General features: G+C 50.9%; 2 protein-coding genes across 3 annotated transcripts in view; both read right to left on the bottom strand.

Moving 5' to 3' along the window:
- The window catches only part of LOC124470326 (disco-interacting protein 2 homolog C-like), a 6,659-nt gene extending 2,396 nt beyond the window's left edge, over positions 1–4,263 (bottom strand). Inside the window, exons 1-2 of the mRNA XM_047024165.1 lie at positions 3,878–4,263; positions 98–246 (exon numbers count right to left, since the gene is read on the bottom strand). Of these exons, the coding sequence (XP_046880121.1) occupies positions 98–246; positions 3,878–3,956 (228 nt within the window). The 5' untranslated portion in view covers positions 3,957–4,263. The remainder of the gene's footprint in view (positions 1–97; positions 247–3,877) is intronic.
- Positions 4,264–5,095: 832 nt separating this feature from the next.
- Positions 5,096–15,800, bottom strand: LOC124470535. Of its 2 annotated transcripts, none has more exons than XM_047024462.1 (16): positions 12,056–15,800; positions 11,520–11,661; positions 11,238–11,336; positions 11,104–11,152; positions 10,889–11,025; positions 10,594–10,697; positions 10,320–10,430; positions 10,174–10,227; positions 9,764–9,967; positions 9,601–9,674; positions 9,305–9,511; positions 9,105–9,150; positions 8,870–8,998; positions 8,552–8,652; positions 8,182–8,269; positions 5,096–6,950 (listed from the first exon to the last, which is right to left on the bottom strand). In XM_047024462.1, the coding sequence occupies exons 1-16, from the start codon at positions 15,035–15,037 to the stop codon at positions 6,804–6,806; spliced, it is 4,674 nt and encodes a 1,557-aa protein (XP_046880418.1). In that variant the 5' UTR covers positions 15,038–15,800; the 3' UTR covers positions 5,096–6,803. The 2 variants fall into 2 exon arrangements, with proteins under 2 accessions (XP_046880418.1, XP_046880419.1); XM_047024463.1 differs by having other exon boundaries at positions 11,520–11,622.
- Between the last annotated feature and the right edge of the window lie 301 nt (positions 15,801–16,101).

Here is a 16,101-nt window from a genome sequence, read left to right as displayed (position 1 = left end):
TGAGTGTGAGAATGGAGTGAATGAACGGGCATTTGAATGTCCTGTAAGAACATTCCACTACAGAAGCAGATAGCTGCAGACAGACAGAGGAGCAAGCCTGAACCGAGCCTCCAGGCCGGGTTACAACATGAGCCCCACAGAGAGGTTGGACCTGGGCAGAGCCTGCAAATTTACCTCCAGGATGCGGAATGTAGGCCCTGATCAGCTTAGACCTCTTCTTCTCATAACCCTTCTGAGTGATGTCACCTGCGAGAATGAGAGAGAGTGATTGAGTGAGTGGTAGAAATAGAGAGAGTGACCGACGGAGGGGAAGAGAGACAGACAGAGATAGAGATACAGAGAGACAGAGCGACAGACCAACAGAGAGAGACAGAGACAGGAATAGAGAGAGAGAGGAGAGAGACACAGAGGAGAGACAAGAGTGAGATAATGAGAGAGGAAAGAGAGCAAAGAGAGAGAAAGAGGGAGACGGAGCGAGAGAAAAGAGAGAGGGATGTCTGGAGTGAAGTGAAAGGGTCAGGGTCCTGCTAGCGGTGGGGGAGTTAATTAAGGTTTCCCTCTTAGAAAAAGGGGGAGGAGGGGATGTGCCGTCTCTGATAGGTCAACCTCTACATGTCAATCAACACCCAGCTGGAGTTTAATGGGGCATAACACAGGCTAACAACTTCACTGGTCCACAACAAATTGAATCAAACACCATGGAATTGAATTGTTCTGTATCGATCCCCTACGGACAAGACCCACGCCAACCAGAAACATTTCAAACGTGTTATGTAAACAGTCTCTGGTGGTAGCTAGGCTGGTGTGCTGGAAGCCGGGCTGATAACTGTACAGCTGTGAGGCTGCTTTACATGTTCAGCTAACCACTGTAGTCCTCCTGCAGGGACACACAGAACATGCAACAAGTCGGCACATTGTTCTAGGAGAAGGGTGGGTCAACTGTTCTACTCCAACAGTCACACACACACACACACACACCCCGGGAGGTCTAGAGAGGGCCTTTGTAGGAGTGTGACATGTGAGCTTTTCCTGGGAGATTGAGAGGAAGAGAGACAGAGAGAGTGGAAGAGACGGATAGATGGAGAGAGGGAGAGACAGGATATAGGGGGAAGGCCTTAAAGGAGAGGTGGTTTTTAGTGGAGGTTTTAACTCTCCTGTTGTGATATAAGAACTCACCCACCCAGTTCTGTGGGTCAGTGAGCCTGTGTGTGTGTTGAGGATAAAGGGGGAGTAAGAGAGTGAAAAGGAGGAAGATGAGAGAGAGAGAGAGAGAGAGAGAGAGAGAGAGAGAGAGAGAGTATATTTCCCAATCTGACCATGGAGGGAGGCCAGAACATCTGGGTCCAATCTGCTCATCTGTACTGGCCTAGAATATTCACTCTGCATGAGTGTGTGTGTGCGCTATAGTGTGTGTGTGTGGCGGGGGCTGGGTGCATGAGTGTATTTTATCCCAGTGAGGCCTTTCTGCGGATCAGCCACAGCATGACAGCATTCATAGTTCTGCTCACACACACATTCACGGTCCATAGGGAGACGCCATCTTCCACTCTCAGCACAGCAGAGCAGGGAGGGAGTTGCCTAGCAACCATTCTCCTGGAGAAGGCCTAGACGGCCATCTTGGATTTCTAGCGTCAGATGTGAGAAGTGGGCTAATGATACCTGCCTGTGTGTGTGTGTGCGTGTGTGCATGTGTGTGTGAGAGAGAAAGATAGGGAGGGAATGTGTAAAATACCAGTGTGTATTAATAGCTGTCATCTGTTTATTTCACTTTTCTTTTCGTATCTTTTGTTTCTGTTGTGTTTGACGCCAGACTCCCAGCTGAGGTGCTGACCAGCTCCCTGGTATATACACACATTAAGACCAGAGGCTTTGGGGATAACAAACTCCCAATCAAGTCCAATCAATAATCTGTCTCATCGCACTCATATTTAGTTGAGTATCTCTCTGGGTTTCTGAGCAATTTCTCTCTCACTTAGCCAACTGGGTGTGTTTCCTGTGTGTGAACTCCTTCCCAGTAGAGCGACATGCATGCAAGCCACACATACAGACCCACACACGTACACATAGACAAAAGGACACACACACATACTCAGTAGGAATTATAACCCAAGCGAGTGCAGACCTGCATTTCACAGTGGGTCATTGTGAACCACTGACAACTGGCCAAGACACATCAGTCAGCCAATGAGAAACTCCAGCTCTCTGTTTTTCATCCTTGATATGGTTCATTTTTCTCTCTCTTAATGGATCTATCACTTTCACTAGCGTAGCTGTTCTGAATCCCATAACAAAATCAAGTGATCATAAACATATCAGTTCCACCCACAAGGCCACCATGGAAACTAAATCCATCCCCAGCAGCCTCTCTCTCTCTCTCCCTCTCCCTCTCCCTCTCCCTCTCCCTCTCCCTCTCTCTCTCTCTCTCTCTCTCTCTCTCTCTCTCTCTCTCTCACACACACACTCACACACACACACACACATAATGACTAACTCCCTTCCCTGATCCACTGGCACCACAAAGTGCGTCACACTTGGCGACCTTGGGGCTGTCACACTCACATGCAAACGAGCCGTGTGGTCTGGGAGTCTACACACGCGTGTGTCCGGAGAAGGGCCAGAGGGTGCACTGCACACACATGGATACACACACACACACACACACACACACACACACATGGACATGCCCACAAGGGGGCACAGCCACATGGATACACATGGATACACACAGACACACACATTCAGCCTCAGACACACACACGATCAGACCCCCAGCAGGCCCCTGTTACCATCTCTCGCCAACCCCCCAGGACCCTCACGGTCCTGTCTCTCACACACACACACCTGCTGTTAAGACATGCCAATGCTGCCCCTCATTCCTGCTCCCTAGGCCTTAATCATCAATCTCTGTCAAGTTCCGCTCGGGACTACATGGACTGCGTAGGAAAGTACAGGTGGGTTGGAAGTTTCAACAGGCCTTTATTGTCCACCACCAGGAATATATCACTGACTGCAGTATGGTGCAAAAGAACGAAAACGTCACATCAACACAAAACAGCGCTGTAGGCCTATACCATGATGGTCATTTGTGGCGTAAGACATGCCAAACCGCTAACACAGACGGTCGCGACGCCGCTGCATAACCTCAGCTGACAAGTAAGCTACACAATGATATGAATAAAATATGTTTTCATTATATAACAACGCAACCATTCGACTGAGATGAGATTAATTGAATAAAAACGCCGCGTTGCCCCGTGCCAAATAGTAGATTGTTGGGATTTCATGTGTTGTGATGATCCGTTAAATCGCGATAAGGAGAGAAAAAAAATCTAAGCATCCTCAGCGGCTCTACAGGACAAAATACCGAGCTCCAGCCTGCTCTTGCGGCACTGTGAACACGGACACATTAAAAGCCAACACAATCCCTCTCCTGTCACGCAGTGTTGCATCGCAATGCTATTATTAAACCCGTCAACTTGAGCGTAACGCACAGGTAGGCTACGTGGACGCAAAGATAAAACGCACTTTGTGTCTCTACATCTCAAGGTCAAATAATGCGTTTCCCGATCCGAACTGTGAACCGGGCCGGGCTGGCCGTGTGTTTGTGTGACACCACTGCGAGGACAAAGAGAAGCGGGTGAATCCCGCAGTGGGTTCCCGCTCTGGAGAGTGGCGCTCTCCGCTCATCCTCTCCCGGCTATGTTAGGCTGTCCAGGCCGGTCCCTGGCTGACAAACATCTGGATGGGAGGAGCGGGGGGAGGGGGGTCAGGGGAGAGAGGGGGAGGCGCGGGAATGAGCAATCACCATGTAGATTCCGTTACCTCCGATGTGGATGATGAGATAACGGAATAAAGGGAGCGCACAGTTTATTCTTACCCTCTGACAGCTCGAGCTCCAGCTCAGCCAACCGTGCTCGCACCTCCAACGGTATCGGCGACGCCTCGCGGTCCGCCATTCGATTCTACGGTAGAAAACACCCCCCGGTTCAATGCTGCTGCTGCCTCAGCCTACCGTCCTCCTCCGCGCAAGAGAGCTTCTCGGCGGCCCCTCCTCGGCGGAGGCGAGCGGCGCGTACGATGCGTCGAGGCAAACAAAGAGAATAAATAGGTTTCTCCGATTATCGGGGGCCCGCCATGGCCCCGAGTAGCTGCTCTCCGTACGAATAGTTTAAATCAGAGTAGCTCGTTCGGTGGGTCTCAAGGCTGTTTGTGCGGTGGTGGTGGTGATGATGAGCCTCGCTCAGCCCCAGCGCTGTTTGCAGCTCTTGCTGCTGCTGGTGTCACGTGATGCATGGAGGTGGCTTAGAAAGGTGCCGTACTGCTTTGGACCTGATGGGGGCGCCGACAAGGAAGAATGAAGGAAAGGGGTGGCCGGGCCACACCTTCAGCACCCCCCCCCCCCCCCCCCCCCCATCCTATCCAGTCTCTCTCTCGTCTCTCTCATACTGATGAAATTGTACTCATCTTAATTACCATCGACGCTTTGAGCCAAGAAGGAGCCAGATATAAAACAAACTTAGCCTACTTACTGTGGACAGTTTTCTGTCAATTACGGAAGTGCAATCAAATGTCGAACTTGCCAACTGAACAGTAAGATAAATGGAGGAAAAGTGTCCATCTAATGGCAGATGTGGAGGAAAATGTGATTACATGACTAATTCATTTTCAGCATAAATCTCTGTAACATTCCATTGATGCAAGCAGGGGTGTTGAAGTCGGGGTGAAGTGGGACTGACTACCCAGGTTCCCGATGGGGAGTGGGCCCTCGAAAAGCTTCGAATGAAAATGAAAACAACTAAATAGGGAGAAGGGGACCAAATTCCAATCTCACCATGGGGCCCAACATTCTTAGCAGCGTCCCTGGACGCAAGTTTTAACATTCTACTGAAATGTCCCTGATTGATGAATTCATTTCAAAGCTCAAAGCTGTTAACTCTCGACTGATGCTAATTAGGTCTCCGTGATTTAAGTGTGATTGCATGTGCTTCAACTGCCCCCTGTTGGCGAGAGAGTGACACCACACCACGACTAGAAAGGAATTATATTCAGCCGACACGTATCATCCCTACACACAAGAAAATATACAACACAAGTGTTCATTTACAAGGCACTTTATTCTTTTTTTCTTCAAAATTATTTACAACTGTACAGAAAATAACATTCAGCGAAACTGTGCCTTTCATTCTTATTCGGTAACTACCCACGTTTACAAAATGAATGTATAACTCAGATAAAGTGAACGGAAAAAAACGGAAACTATCCCTTCGATAAACCACCCACCCCACCCTCAAAATCTAAATCAAATAAAAACTCTTAAACCATATCAATCAAACAATGTTTCAGGCCTATATACACCTTTCCCTAGATAACTCCCCCCCCCCCCCCATACTCAAACTCAACCCCTTAACCCAGTAAACACACCTCCATGGGCTTCTCTCCTGCTTGCTGACCAGATCGACAGATCTACAGTCAAACTGCTGCAGGTGTGGAAGTCAGTAGTACCTGTCCACTAGCATCACCAGTTGGCAACATTCAGAGTCAGAACCAGGAAGTAAACAAGCCAGCAGGACCTTTGCCCTACAGAATGCAGGTTGTGACCTCACACTCTCACCCAATCAGAGTGTAGCTCCTCCCCAAATCAACACACAACAAAAACGAGAGTCACTCTGTCTAACATAAAAAAATTACGGAATAAATTAAAGTCCTAAAATCATGCAGGAAAAGAAAAAAGGGTTCATATTATACAGTGATTGTGGTCATTTTTGGTACTTGGGAGTCTCGTTAGCAGTGAAGTTCAACAGATTTTAGGGATGAGAGGAACTGTTCCAGTCCAGGGCTCTGACCTGCCTCCACATCTGATCCATATCTACAGTTACAATCTGAGCATCGCCATCCACACAACTGCTGGTCTTAACCGTTCCACAAGAATAGGACGCTAAAGCATTGGCCAAGCTGCGTTCCAGTGTTTCAGGCTAGCGTTCCGCTGTACAGACTCCGCAATGACTGTGACAAACAGCATGGTGGTGTGTGCGGCACAATTTTGCAATGTGTGACCCCTTCGTTCATTTAATCTTTGGTTGCTGTTAAAAAAAGAACAGTTGGTGAGGCCAGACAAGCAGCATTAGGCCAGCTCGACCTGGACCTAGACCTGAACGATGCCGGGTATAATGGAATACACACAGGGTAGTCTCAAGTCCAGTCAGCACGGAACATTCTGTACAGGAGAAACCCCAGACCCAGCAGAGCAGTCAACAGAACCCAGGAGCTGACTCCAGAAACCCTTCAAACTAAACCTGGACATTAAATAACTAAATCAATTCAACTTTACAGGATTTTTCCAACTTCCTCTCCAGGGCTCAGATTTGTTTGGCTTCTTCATTTTTGGTGGTTAGAAGTCCCTGGCCTCTAAACCGCAGAACTCAGACTCCCCACAGTCAACAGACCGGAGAAAAGGAATTCCTTGTAAATAAAAATCGAGGTCAATCTCTTCATATCTTGAGCATGACCTATTACCTCACCCTCACCCAAACCTTTTACTAACTAGTGGTGTCAATTTTTAGCAATCAAAAGCTTGCACGTGTATAACTTTCATTTCAACAAAACAGTTGAGACCCACAGGACAAACCTGGACACCCCATCAACAAACCCAGATCCCAACCTCACTGCTTCAACCCGTAACATGACCTTTAACCCTGAAACTAACCTAGCCCAGTGTCCTGACAGTAAACCCTACCCTGACCCAAACCAACAAGCGGTTGAAAGGTGCTGAGAAACTTTTTTTTCTCCCTCCTCCCGCTTAGTGGTCACCGTGGCAACTGGGCAGGATCAGCGTGCTGGGCCGGATAGGCTGGGACAGGATCCGCCCCTGTGGAGGTGTGGTCAGTAGATGGGAGCTTCTTATTGGCTTGTGCCCTCTGGCAGATCTCAGCGTAGCTTAGCTTCTTGGATTCCTGGCCAATCAGAACACATAGTTGATGAGTAGCATGCTTCATCTGTCTAGCACACTAGGAGGTTCATCAACAATTTAGTATACTTTCAACAGTATAGTGTCGTAAATAATTATTCCAGTTCCCGTGTATAGTGAAAATAAATCAGAGTGACTAAGTGAGGAAAATCCTAAGTCCGTACAAGTCAAAAATAAACTAAGTCCAAAGGTTGAAAATTATTCCAAGTGTAGACAAGTGAAAAATAAACTAAGTCCAAACGATGAAAATTATTCTAAGTGTTGACCCGTCAAAAATCAGGCTAAGTCCCAACGTTGAAAATTATTCTAAGTCCAAACCAGTCAAAAATCAGGCTAAGTCCCAACAGATGCACTGAAACTCAGAGTATTGATGCAAAGGTTTATTCCAACACAGGGTAAAAAAAAGGTATCCAAGTGAGTAAGCTCCCAAGAGCAGACTGGCAAGTTCTCTCCAAACGTCCTCTTTTATACTGTATTTTCTGCCTATTATTTGTGTCATTTTTTGCTATTGGTACAACACTGTTGGTCACAGATACATTATGCATCCTCACATTATTGGTACCTTTCTGTTGATGACCATTTCTACGCTTCGTCACCCAATTGGCCCCTATACTAGGGTTTCTGATTACAGAAGTTGTGTCACGTTGGCATCTCTGTCCTTACATAAATCTGACCATGTCCAGGCTCGTGTTGGGTGCACACATATCTTAGACTTTCTTCTAGTTGGTATGGGATGCTTGTGCTTTATAAACATAGAAAACCCCTTGACACAGACCTAGGCCTGACCTGGGTGACAGTTTCAGACTTGGTTTGGAGGAGTTTTCCTGCAGCTTGGCCCTATGTGTACGTTCTAATTTACGGCTAGGCCTCTGCATTCCTTAGAGTGGTACTCCCCTATCTTCCTTTGCTAAAACCAACGTTTCACACCTCTATTGTTTTTACTCAGTCAGAGCTTAGCATCACATTTCCCATAATACAACTTAAAGTATAATATAAGGAATAATTGAGACATTCACTTTTCAATTAGATAGTTCCATAAATGTAACCCATCTCCATCATTTTCAGCAGGGTGACGTAATTTTCTTCATCAATAGCATACTATGAACTCTGTAGTATAATCCCAAGTGTTAATACATGTAGACTATTGAGATTCCCCCGTTCTATACGACCATGTTCTGTCCTGGAAGTTTGACGGTTATGAAACATTGACTTCTCACCGTGGCTGGTCCATTCTCCAGAGGAGCTTCCTTCACGGTCGGAGGAACTGTGGTCATGACTGCATTCTCCACGGTCTCCTTCTGCTTCCTGGCAGACAGTAACAAACATGGCTGACCACAGGAAAGTCCACCACTAGCCAAGAGAGTTAGACCAGCCGTGATGGCCTCTACAGTAACACGCCATGTCAGACACAGGAAAAAGACACAGGATGGAGGACTGGATGGATGGATGTGTGGAAGGGTGGATGCAGGACAGATGGATGGATGGCTGGATGGACAGGTTAGGTGGTTGGATATATGGATGGATGGCTGGCTGGATGGACAGTGTGTAAGATGTGTGGCCTCAGCACCTAAATGCTACCAGACTCACATGTTTGGTGGGTCCGGTGGGAGGGGGGTCTCCAGGGGCGGAGCTGTGCCGTTCTGAGATCCCCAGCTGGTCTCAGACCCTGGTCTGCTGCTGGACACACCCTGGAACACACACACACACACACACACACACACACACACACACACTGTTAGAGGCAGTACCTTGGAACACCCCCACACATGGAAACCTCCTAACACACTGTGTGTGGTCACAGTGACTGTGTTTACAGTCACCTACAAGGTGCCTGCTTCAGTGTGTGTGTGTGTGTGTGTGTGTGTGTGTGTGTGTGTGTGTGTGTGTGTGCGTGGTTCTCTCTACCTTGTCGTTGGCGCTCGGCGCGGAGGCCACCGTGCTGACAGCTGTGGCAGGAGGGAGGGGGGGGAAGCTGGTGGGCCCCAGCTCTAGACCGGGGGTCGAGGAACGGGACTCGGACTGGGTCGGAGCTCTCTACACACACACACACACATAAACACGCGCGCAAACAACACATACGCACGGGCACACACGCACACATGAGTCGTGTGGCGCCGACTCGCGTACAGTTGGTACTTACAGCTGTCTTATCTTCTCTCCTCCTCCTGCCGCCGTAGGCCCCTCGCCTTCGGAAGAGAGAGAGACCTTTAATGAGCTGGGCCATGGCCAGGGAACATATACACACAGACAGGCAGACAGACAGACAGGCCTGGACTGGGCCGAGTTGACCGTATCTGGCTGGGTGTGAGGGTGAAAGACGGCCAGGCTGAAGGTGCTTACCTCCCTCGTTCTGCGCTGGGGGAGAAGTCTCCTCTGCCGGGCTCCTCCCTGTCCTCCCTGCTGTCCCGTCGGCCGCTGCCTGGGAAGCGAGGGCGTCCTTGCCTGGGCGGGCCCGAGCCTCGGCCCATTGGTCCGCGCTCCGAGTGGAAGGAGGAGTCGGCCAGGGGGCTGCGACCGCCGTCTCCAGACCTTCGCCGTGAACCTCGACTTGGAAACAAACAGACCATCGACGTCAGCATAACTGAACGGCGCGGCACCCAGCGCATGCGTGTGACCCGGAAAGAGTGGGTCAGTACCTGTGTCTGTTGGACGGTTTGAAGCCCGGCTGACTCGATGGATAGCCGTTGAGGAAGCCTGGGAAATGGGCCACCTGCAAAATAACAACAGCGATCGGTCGACTCATACTTGGAGGAAACTGGTGGGGTTTCTGCTTCAAGACTGTCTGCTTCACGCTCTCACCATCGCAGGGTCCGGGTATGTGGTCATGGCACCCCATGCCTCATTGGTCAGTTCGTAAAGCTGTGGGAGAGGCTGCTGGAAGGTGGGCGGGGCATAGTAAGGGCCGTAGGCTTGCTGATTGGTGACCGGGTCCAGGGGGCTTGGCCTGAAGCCATTTTTGGGAGCAAAGGACGTGACGGCCATGGACTTGGCCTTGATCCTTGCCTGGAGAGAACCAATCAGAAAACACTCCAGTCACTCAATCCGATAAGCAATCCTTAGGGCGGCACTTTATACGGGGTGTAAGCCCACAATGTGCTTTTGGACCTCTAAATATCTCACTTGAATGTGTCAATTCAAACAGTTCTCTTTGCACAGAGAGAAAGGGGCCAGGTCCCAGAGGAATGTTCTGTGTGTGAGGATGCACTCACCCTTATAGGCTTCCCTTTAAACACCTTCACCTCCTCTCGCAGGTACTGGTAAGCCTGAACACACCCACACACACATGGTTATAGATAAACCTAACTGGCTGCATGACTCCATCAGCCCTGTCTGTCTGTCTGTCTGTCTGGGTCACCTTTTGGGCATCAGCCTCTGTTGGGAAGGTGATGAACCAGTTGTCGTTGGTGGACGTCTCACAGCTCTGGAACCTGGGAACGTTGTCCCCCTGGAACAGAGCCTGCACCTCCTACACACACACACACACACACGCACACAGCCTTTAGAAACCTCATCACTCTGGGCACAGGACCACAACACAGGAATTTAAAAAATAGTGAGCCGTACAGGAAGTGAGAAACGAGAAAGAAACAGGAAGGAAATGAGACAGGAAGCAGATAGAGTGTTCTTGCCTCTGGGGGCGTGTCTTCGGGGACCTCTCGGAGGATGACAATACAACGACTCTGATTGGGCCTGACCTTCTGGCCGCACTCCGCTACCTGGACCAATGGCAGAGCTGCACGAAGGTCAGAAGACGAGCTATCAAGATCAAACCATCAAATATGCCTGGACCATCCCATAGAGTGCATAACCACTCACACGCACGCACGCACGCACGCACACACACACACACACACACACACACACACACACACACACACACACACACACACACACACACACACACACACACACCAGACCACTCACACTTGAGGATGTCTGAGATCAGTTCCACGTCTGTGCTGAGCTTCTTGATGTGTTCCAAATTGGCCAGGGTTGCTATGGAAACATACTGGTCGCCATCCATCTGAGAGACCAGGTACAGGTCGCTGGCTAGGTTCTCCCTACGGACACAGCAGCAAATCAGAAAGGAGCCTGCTGGTTGGCACAACGGCGCAGGGTTTAGAATAGTCTAGGTGTACCTGGACAGACAGGAAGTCAGGGTGGCGCTCAGCTGCTCCCTCAGCCCTACTGGAAGAGGAAGTGACAACACAAATAAGACTTTCGTTGGTGAAGTTTTGTCAGTTATAAAAACAGTTTTGTAGCAGCTCGGCACCTGTGGGAGGCGGGTCCTGGGAGATGTCGGGACATTCTAGAATGCTGGGTTCCGTCCAAGCCATGCCTACGTTTTCTAGGTCGTACTCTGGCTCATACCCTGTGGACCAATCACAGAGCAGAAATTACTACTTTGAAAAGCCTGGTCAGAAACACCATCAGTGGATCACATATCAAAGTTGAGACCACATCATCACAACATGGAAGTTCTGATTTCATGGCACCTGAGGCAACAAGTTGTATGACAGATTTTCTAAGGAGAACCCAAACCACCAACACGTACCCTCTTGGCTGGCGAGGTCAATTGGCACTTCCAGCCATGAGGGAACAGCCTCCGTGAAGGCGGGGCTACAGACGTCCAGGCTTGCCGTGGGATTGGCCCATACCTGTGCATTGGGATTGAGTACTGAGACCGTGGTGGAATCCTGCAGTGAAACGTCCACACACACGGACATGCACACACACACACACACGCGTGCACATACACACATACAAAAGCAAACACAAAACCACACTGGCGTCAGACTCAAATGTCCTGACTTTAAGCAGCAGCATAGTACTGTTTTTATACAACAGTATTGAAATGTTGGTGCTAGCTAGGCTAACTGTTTGCTAATGTGCCAATGTAAGAGCTCCTGACACATGCTCTAAACCAGCTACTCCAGAGTGTCTCCTTCATCACATGGTACAGCTGTCCAACACTCAAGTCCCACAAAGGTTTGGGACACTCAGTTACTCTCGTCTCCAGCAGACCACTATTGAACAACTACTAGTCTCTCTCTCTGTTTCTCTCTCACACACACACACACACTTACTCACAGGCTGTGCATACTCTGGGCTCCAGTCCCACAAACACGACCCCTGGGGTAGCAGGGTGTTGTAGGGGTACACTCCCAGCAGAGCCATGGAGCTCTGGAGCTCTGGAGCACAGGCAGGCAGCTGCTCTGCATGACTACCCACCTCGCTCTCACCCTGGCTGGGCATGGTCTCAGACAGAGTCTGGGCCCAGGCTCCACAGCCCTCAGCCAGCCTTGGCCAGGGGTTGGGGTAAAGGCCAGAGAGAGAAGACTGTCCTTCCTCCCCCAGTAGCTCCGACACCATCTCCCTCATTCCCCCCTCCCCATGGTCGCCTTGACCTCCAACCCCAACAGCTGTTTCATTGGCAACAGGAAGCGGTCTTTGATCCAGGAAGTGGATCTGGTAGGAAGGTGTGGAGGCAAAGACATCGACCTGATCAGGATCCACCTCCAGCACCTCCGACATCGGACACGACCCCACCGATGCACTGTCCCCTGTACCAGGGTCACTCAATGTGGTGGGGTCCTCGAGAGATCCTTGGGTTTCGCACACGCTGTTGTCAAAGACAGATCTATCGCTAACCTCAGAACCTTCAGAGAGGGAGCCCAAGCTCATAACAATGGAAGTTTCTTCAACTACGGTGTGATCTCGCTCAATATTCTCGTCAGGGGTTGAACCTGTGCTCTGTGCGTCGACAACCTCAACATTGTTTTCATATGGTGCTCCTTGGTTGACCGTAGGTGCGTCCTCCGTACCAGGGTCTGGAGAGCCCCGCTCTCCATCTTCACTGGCGTGGAGAAGATGGACGCTCTCTGGTGAGAAAGGTAAGCTCCTCACACCGTCTCCACCGAAGGGACCTGTCTCAGTGTCGGACCTCTCTTCAAGCTCCTGGAGCAGATTCGCTTCTGGTTCTTCTTCTGCATCAGCAGACTGATGCGAAACCTCCTCCAGACCAGGAACCTCATCCTGGACGGGCTCGCTAAAAGAGGTCCCGTTCTTGTCAACAGGCTCCATAACCCGATCATCTGGTTTGAGATCCCAGCGATCTACTCGCTGGTCGACCTGTGTTTGTTGTTCATCCGGTTCAGTTCTAATATCGAAGGTCGTTTCACATTGAGTCGAGCTCATATCTGATTGGTTTGATATTGCTGTGTCATGGTCAGGTGCCGGCTGTTCCGCGTTAACTGGCGCCATATCTGTCTTGAACGAGCAGTAAGGGAACTCTGTTGGTGACCATACAGATATAGTGCGGATTGAGGATCCACCTGTGGATGTCGGTCCTGTGTTGACGAGAGCCGTGTGCTCCTCTTCAGTTTCTCCACTACCTCCTTCACTGTGTTCGCTCTCCTGGACAACCTGACAGCCTCCCTGGTCCCCCATCCCCTCCAAACCCTCTCCACCCAAGGCTTGATCCACTGTCCTGGGACTGGGGTTTGGGCTAGGGTTGTTAGGAACGGGGCTGGGGCTTGGGCTGGGGCTGGGGCTAGGACCGAGGATTTGAGCTTCCATGCAGGAGGGGAGGATGTCTGGGGTTAGCTGCTCCTCTGTAGCGGCAGATTGAAAGGGAAGGCAGTCTAACGCAGCACAGCTGGAAGCTCCAGCACGAACGCTCTCGTCCTTTTCAGAGTCTTCGACCTCCTGTCTGGTTTCCAATCCTGTCTCAGAGGGCGTGAAGACAACGCCGTCCAGGTCCATCGCCACGTCCTCCTCCACAGGAGCAGCCTCCTCCCCTGCATGTGCTTCCTGGTGAGACGCCCCGAGTATATCAGGGGTGGACTCATCCACGGCCGGGGAAAGCCGGGACGCGTCCTCCGGGGTAGCGGGGCTGCCCGGAGAAGAGGGACTAGGGTCCTCACAGCTCCTCCAGCTGCTGGAAGGAGGGAGGAGGTCCGGGAGGGGGTCTGAGGAGGTTATCTGGGGAGGCTCCACCGAGGTTTTAGGTTCTGGTGTGTCCGCTTCAACAGGGGCCGTGTGTTCCGTCGTGCGGGACCGGACAGTGGTCGTAGATTCCGTGGCGTGTGGTCGATCAAAGGTTGTGGATTCCGTTGTATGTGATTTGAGATTTAATACAGATTTCGCTTCATTTGATTGGTCAAAGGCTGTGGATTCCTCTGCCTGTAGTTGGTCAGAGGCTGTGGGCAGGGTTGTGGGGGGCAGAACACCTGTTTCGGCTTCAGCTGTGCCTGACGGGTCAGGGTCAAGGTCGTCTGCATCTATGGAACAGAGGCTGTAGAAGCTCTGGGCCCTGGCTCTGAAACCCTTGCCTAGCGCTGCCCTGATGATACACTCTTCCTCCTCGTCCTCCTCCTCCAGCTGGGCTCTGAGGGAATCCCGCTGACCTCCCTCACACAGTTGAACTGGCAGGACCAGGCCACCGGACACCGCAACAGCGCTGCTATCACCTAGGCAGCCATTAGCGGGTGACCTCGCTGCCGCTGACCTCCAGCACCCTGGGCCCCCCTGGTCATGGACTGTGGCTGGCTGGCTGAACCAGGTAGCCCTCAGCGTGGCATTTGCTGCTATCCTTTGTTTCACCGGACTCTCGCATGGCTTGTCCATATAGGGAGCAGTCTCACAGCTGTCCGTGGACTTGGCAGCGAGTGCGTCCGGCACGCATGCGCTCCTGCGTGTGCCTTGAAGCGTGTCTGGGCCGGGGCCTGCAGAGGTGGTAATAATAGACCCCTCCTTGTGCGTGCGCTCCGGTTTGAAAGCCCCTTTGCTTCGCGTGCCGCCGCTGCTGCCGGTCTTCACCGCGGGGCCTGTCGGCACGTCTTCGCGACCCGTCAACGCCTTTTCTCCCCCCTCTTCTGGAGGCTTCGGTTGAGCCGACCGATCGGCAAGGCAAGTTACCTCGGCCATCACACAGACGCGCTGAACCATTGAGGCGGTGTGCCGTCTGTCCTGGTCTCTCCCAGCCAGGCCATCAGGGATGGAGGTCTGTAGGAGATTGGTCCTCTCGCTCAGCCTGCCCTGGCTTAGCTCCTTGCTAAAACAGCAACCCATCTTCGGGCCAGAAAGGCACTAAAACAGCAAACCCCCGCAGCAATCGGACCACGGGACGAACGCGACCTGCTGCTCTCACTCGCACGCCTCGCACAGAAAGAGAAAATACCCTCGACTCCACCACACTATCCCCTCTCTCATCTCTCTGAGTTCCCCCTTACCCAACCCTGCTCAGAATAGCACATGTGAGAGAGTCCACATGGCCCTGCCACTCAAAAGAAATATCTGGACCACTTGGGTATGTGTGGGTGTGGGTGTGTGCACTTGTAGGTGGTGTGTGCGTATTTGAGGAATGTACCCTTTAGTGTACCCTCGTGTGTAGTTTTTAGCTAGGAGTAGTCTTCTCTGTAGCACAGGGCCAAACAAACACCACTGTCATTCTTGTTCAAACCTTCCTATGTTTCGTTTTCTTCCCCATTCACTCCTCCTCTCTGCCTCAGTCCACTTTAACATTCTTTCACTGTGACTCGATGGCTACAACACCCACTGGCCAACAGAGGAAATAGTTAATTGTTCAGAAGAGAATGTGTGTGCGTGTGTGTGTCTCTGGAGACGGGGTAATAAACGTGACAGCTGCATCTCAGATTACCAATGTCTTCTTGTGAAACCCCCCCCTCACAATCGATGGAATTCCTTTAGGACAGCATATGTCTGGTAATACACCTAAATTGTTACTGCTGTAAGATCGTTTGGAGGATCTAGAGATACTTCAGTAAGCTGCCTTAAAATGGATCATGCGTCAGCTGCAAACAAGGCCCTGTAAGTGACAATTATGGAACAGTAAAAGCAAGGTATGGCAATAAATGTACTGTACCAGGTGGTAGCGTCCCGTTTCCAGGGCTCCCTGAGATAGCTGCACCTCTGGCTCTACTGGACTTACTAGCTCCTGGTCTGACGTCATGTGACGTCGGCGTATCGGCTGCTGTCAGGGACAGCTCACCAGGGAAACTGGCAAAGTGGAAGGTAGACGAAGAATAATATTCAGAACATGGTCAAAATAAAGTCTTCCTAATTCCTATCTTAAGTAGACCTAATCAAGATAGACAGCTCAAATTAGTCAGTGA

The sequence above is a fragment of the Hypomesus transpacificus genome, chromosome 8, assembly GCF_021917145.1.
Source record: "Hypomesus transpacificus isolate Combined female chromosome 8, fHypTra1, whole genome shotgun sequence".
NCBI lineage: Eukaryota > Metazoa > Chordata > Actinopteri > Osmeriformes > Osmeridae > Hypomesus > Hypomesus transpacificus.
The sequence above is the reverse complement of the archived record's forward strand: the minus strand, read 5'-3'. Positions and strand labels throughout refer to the sequence as shown.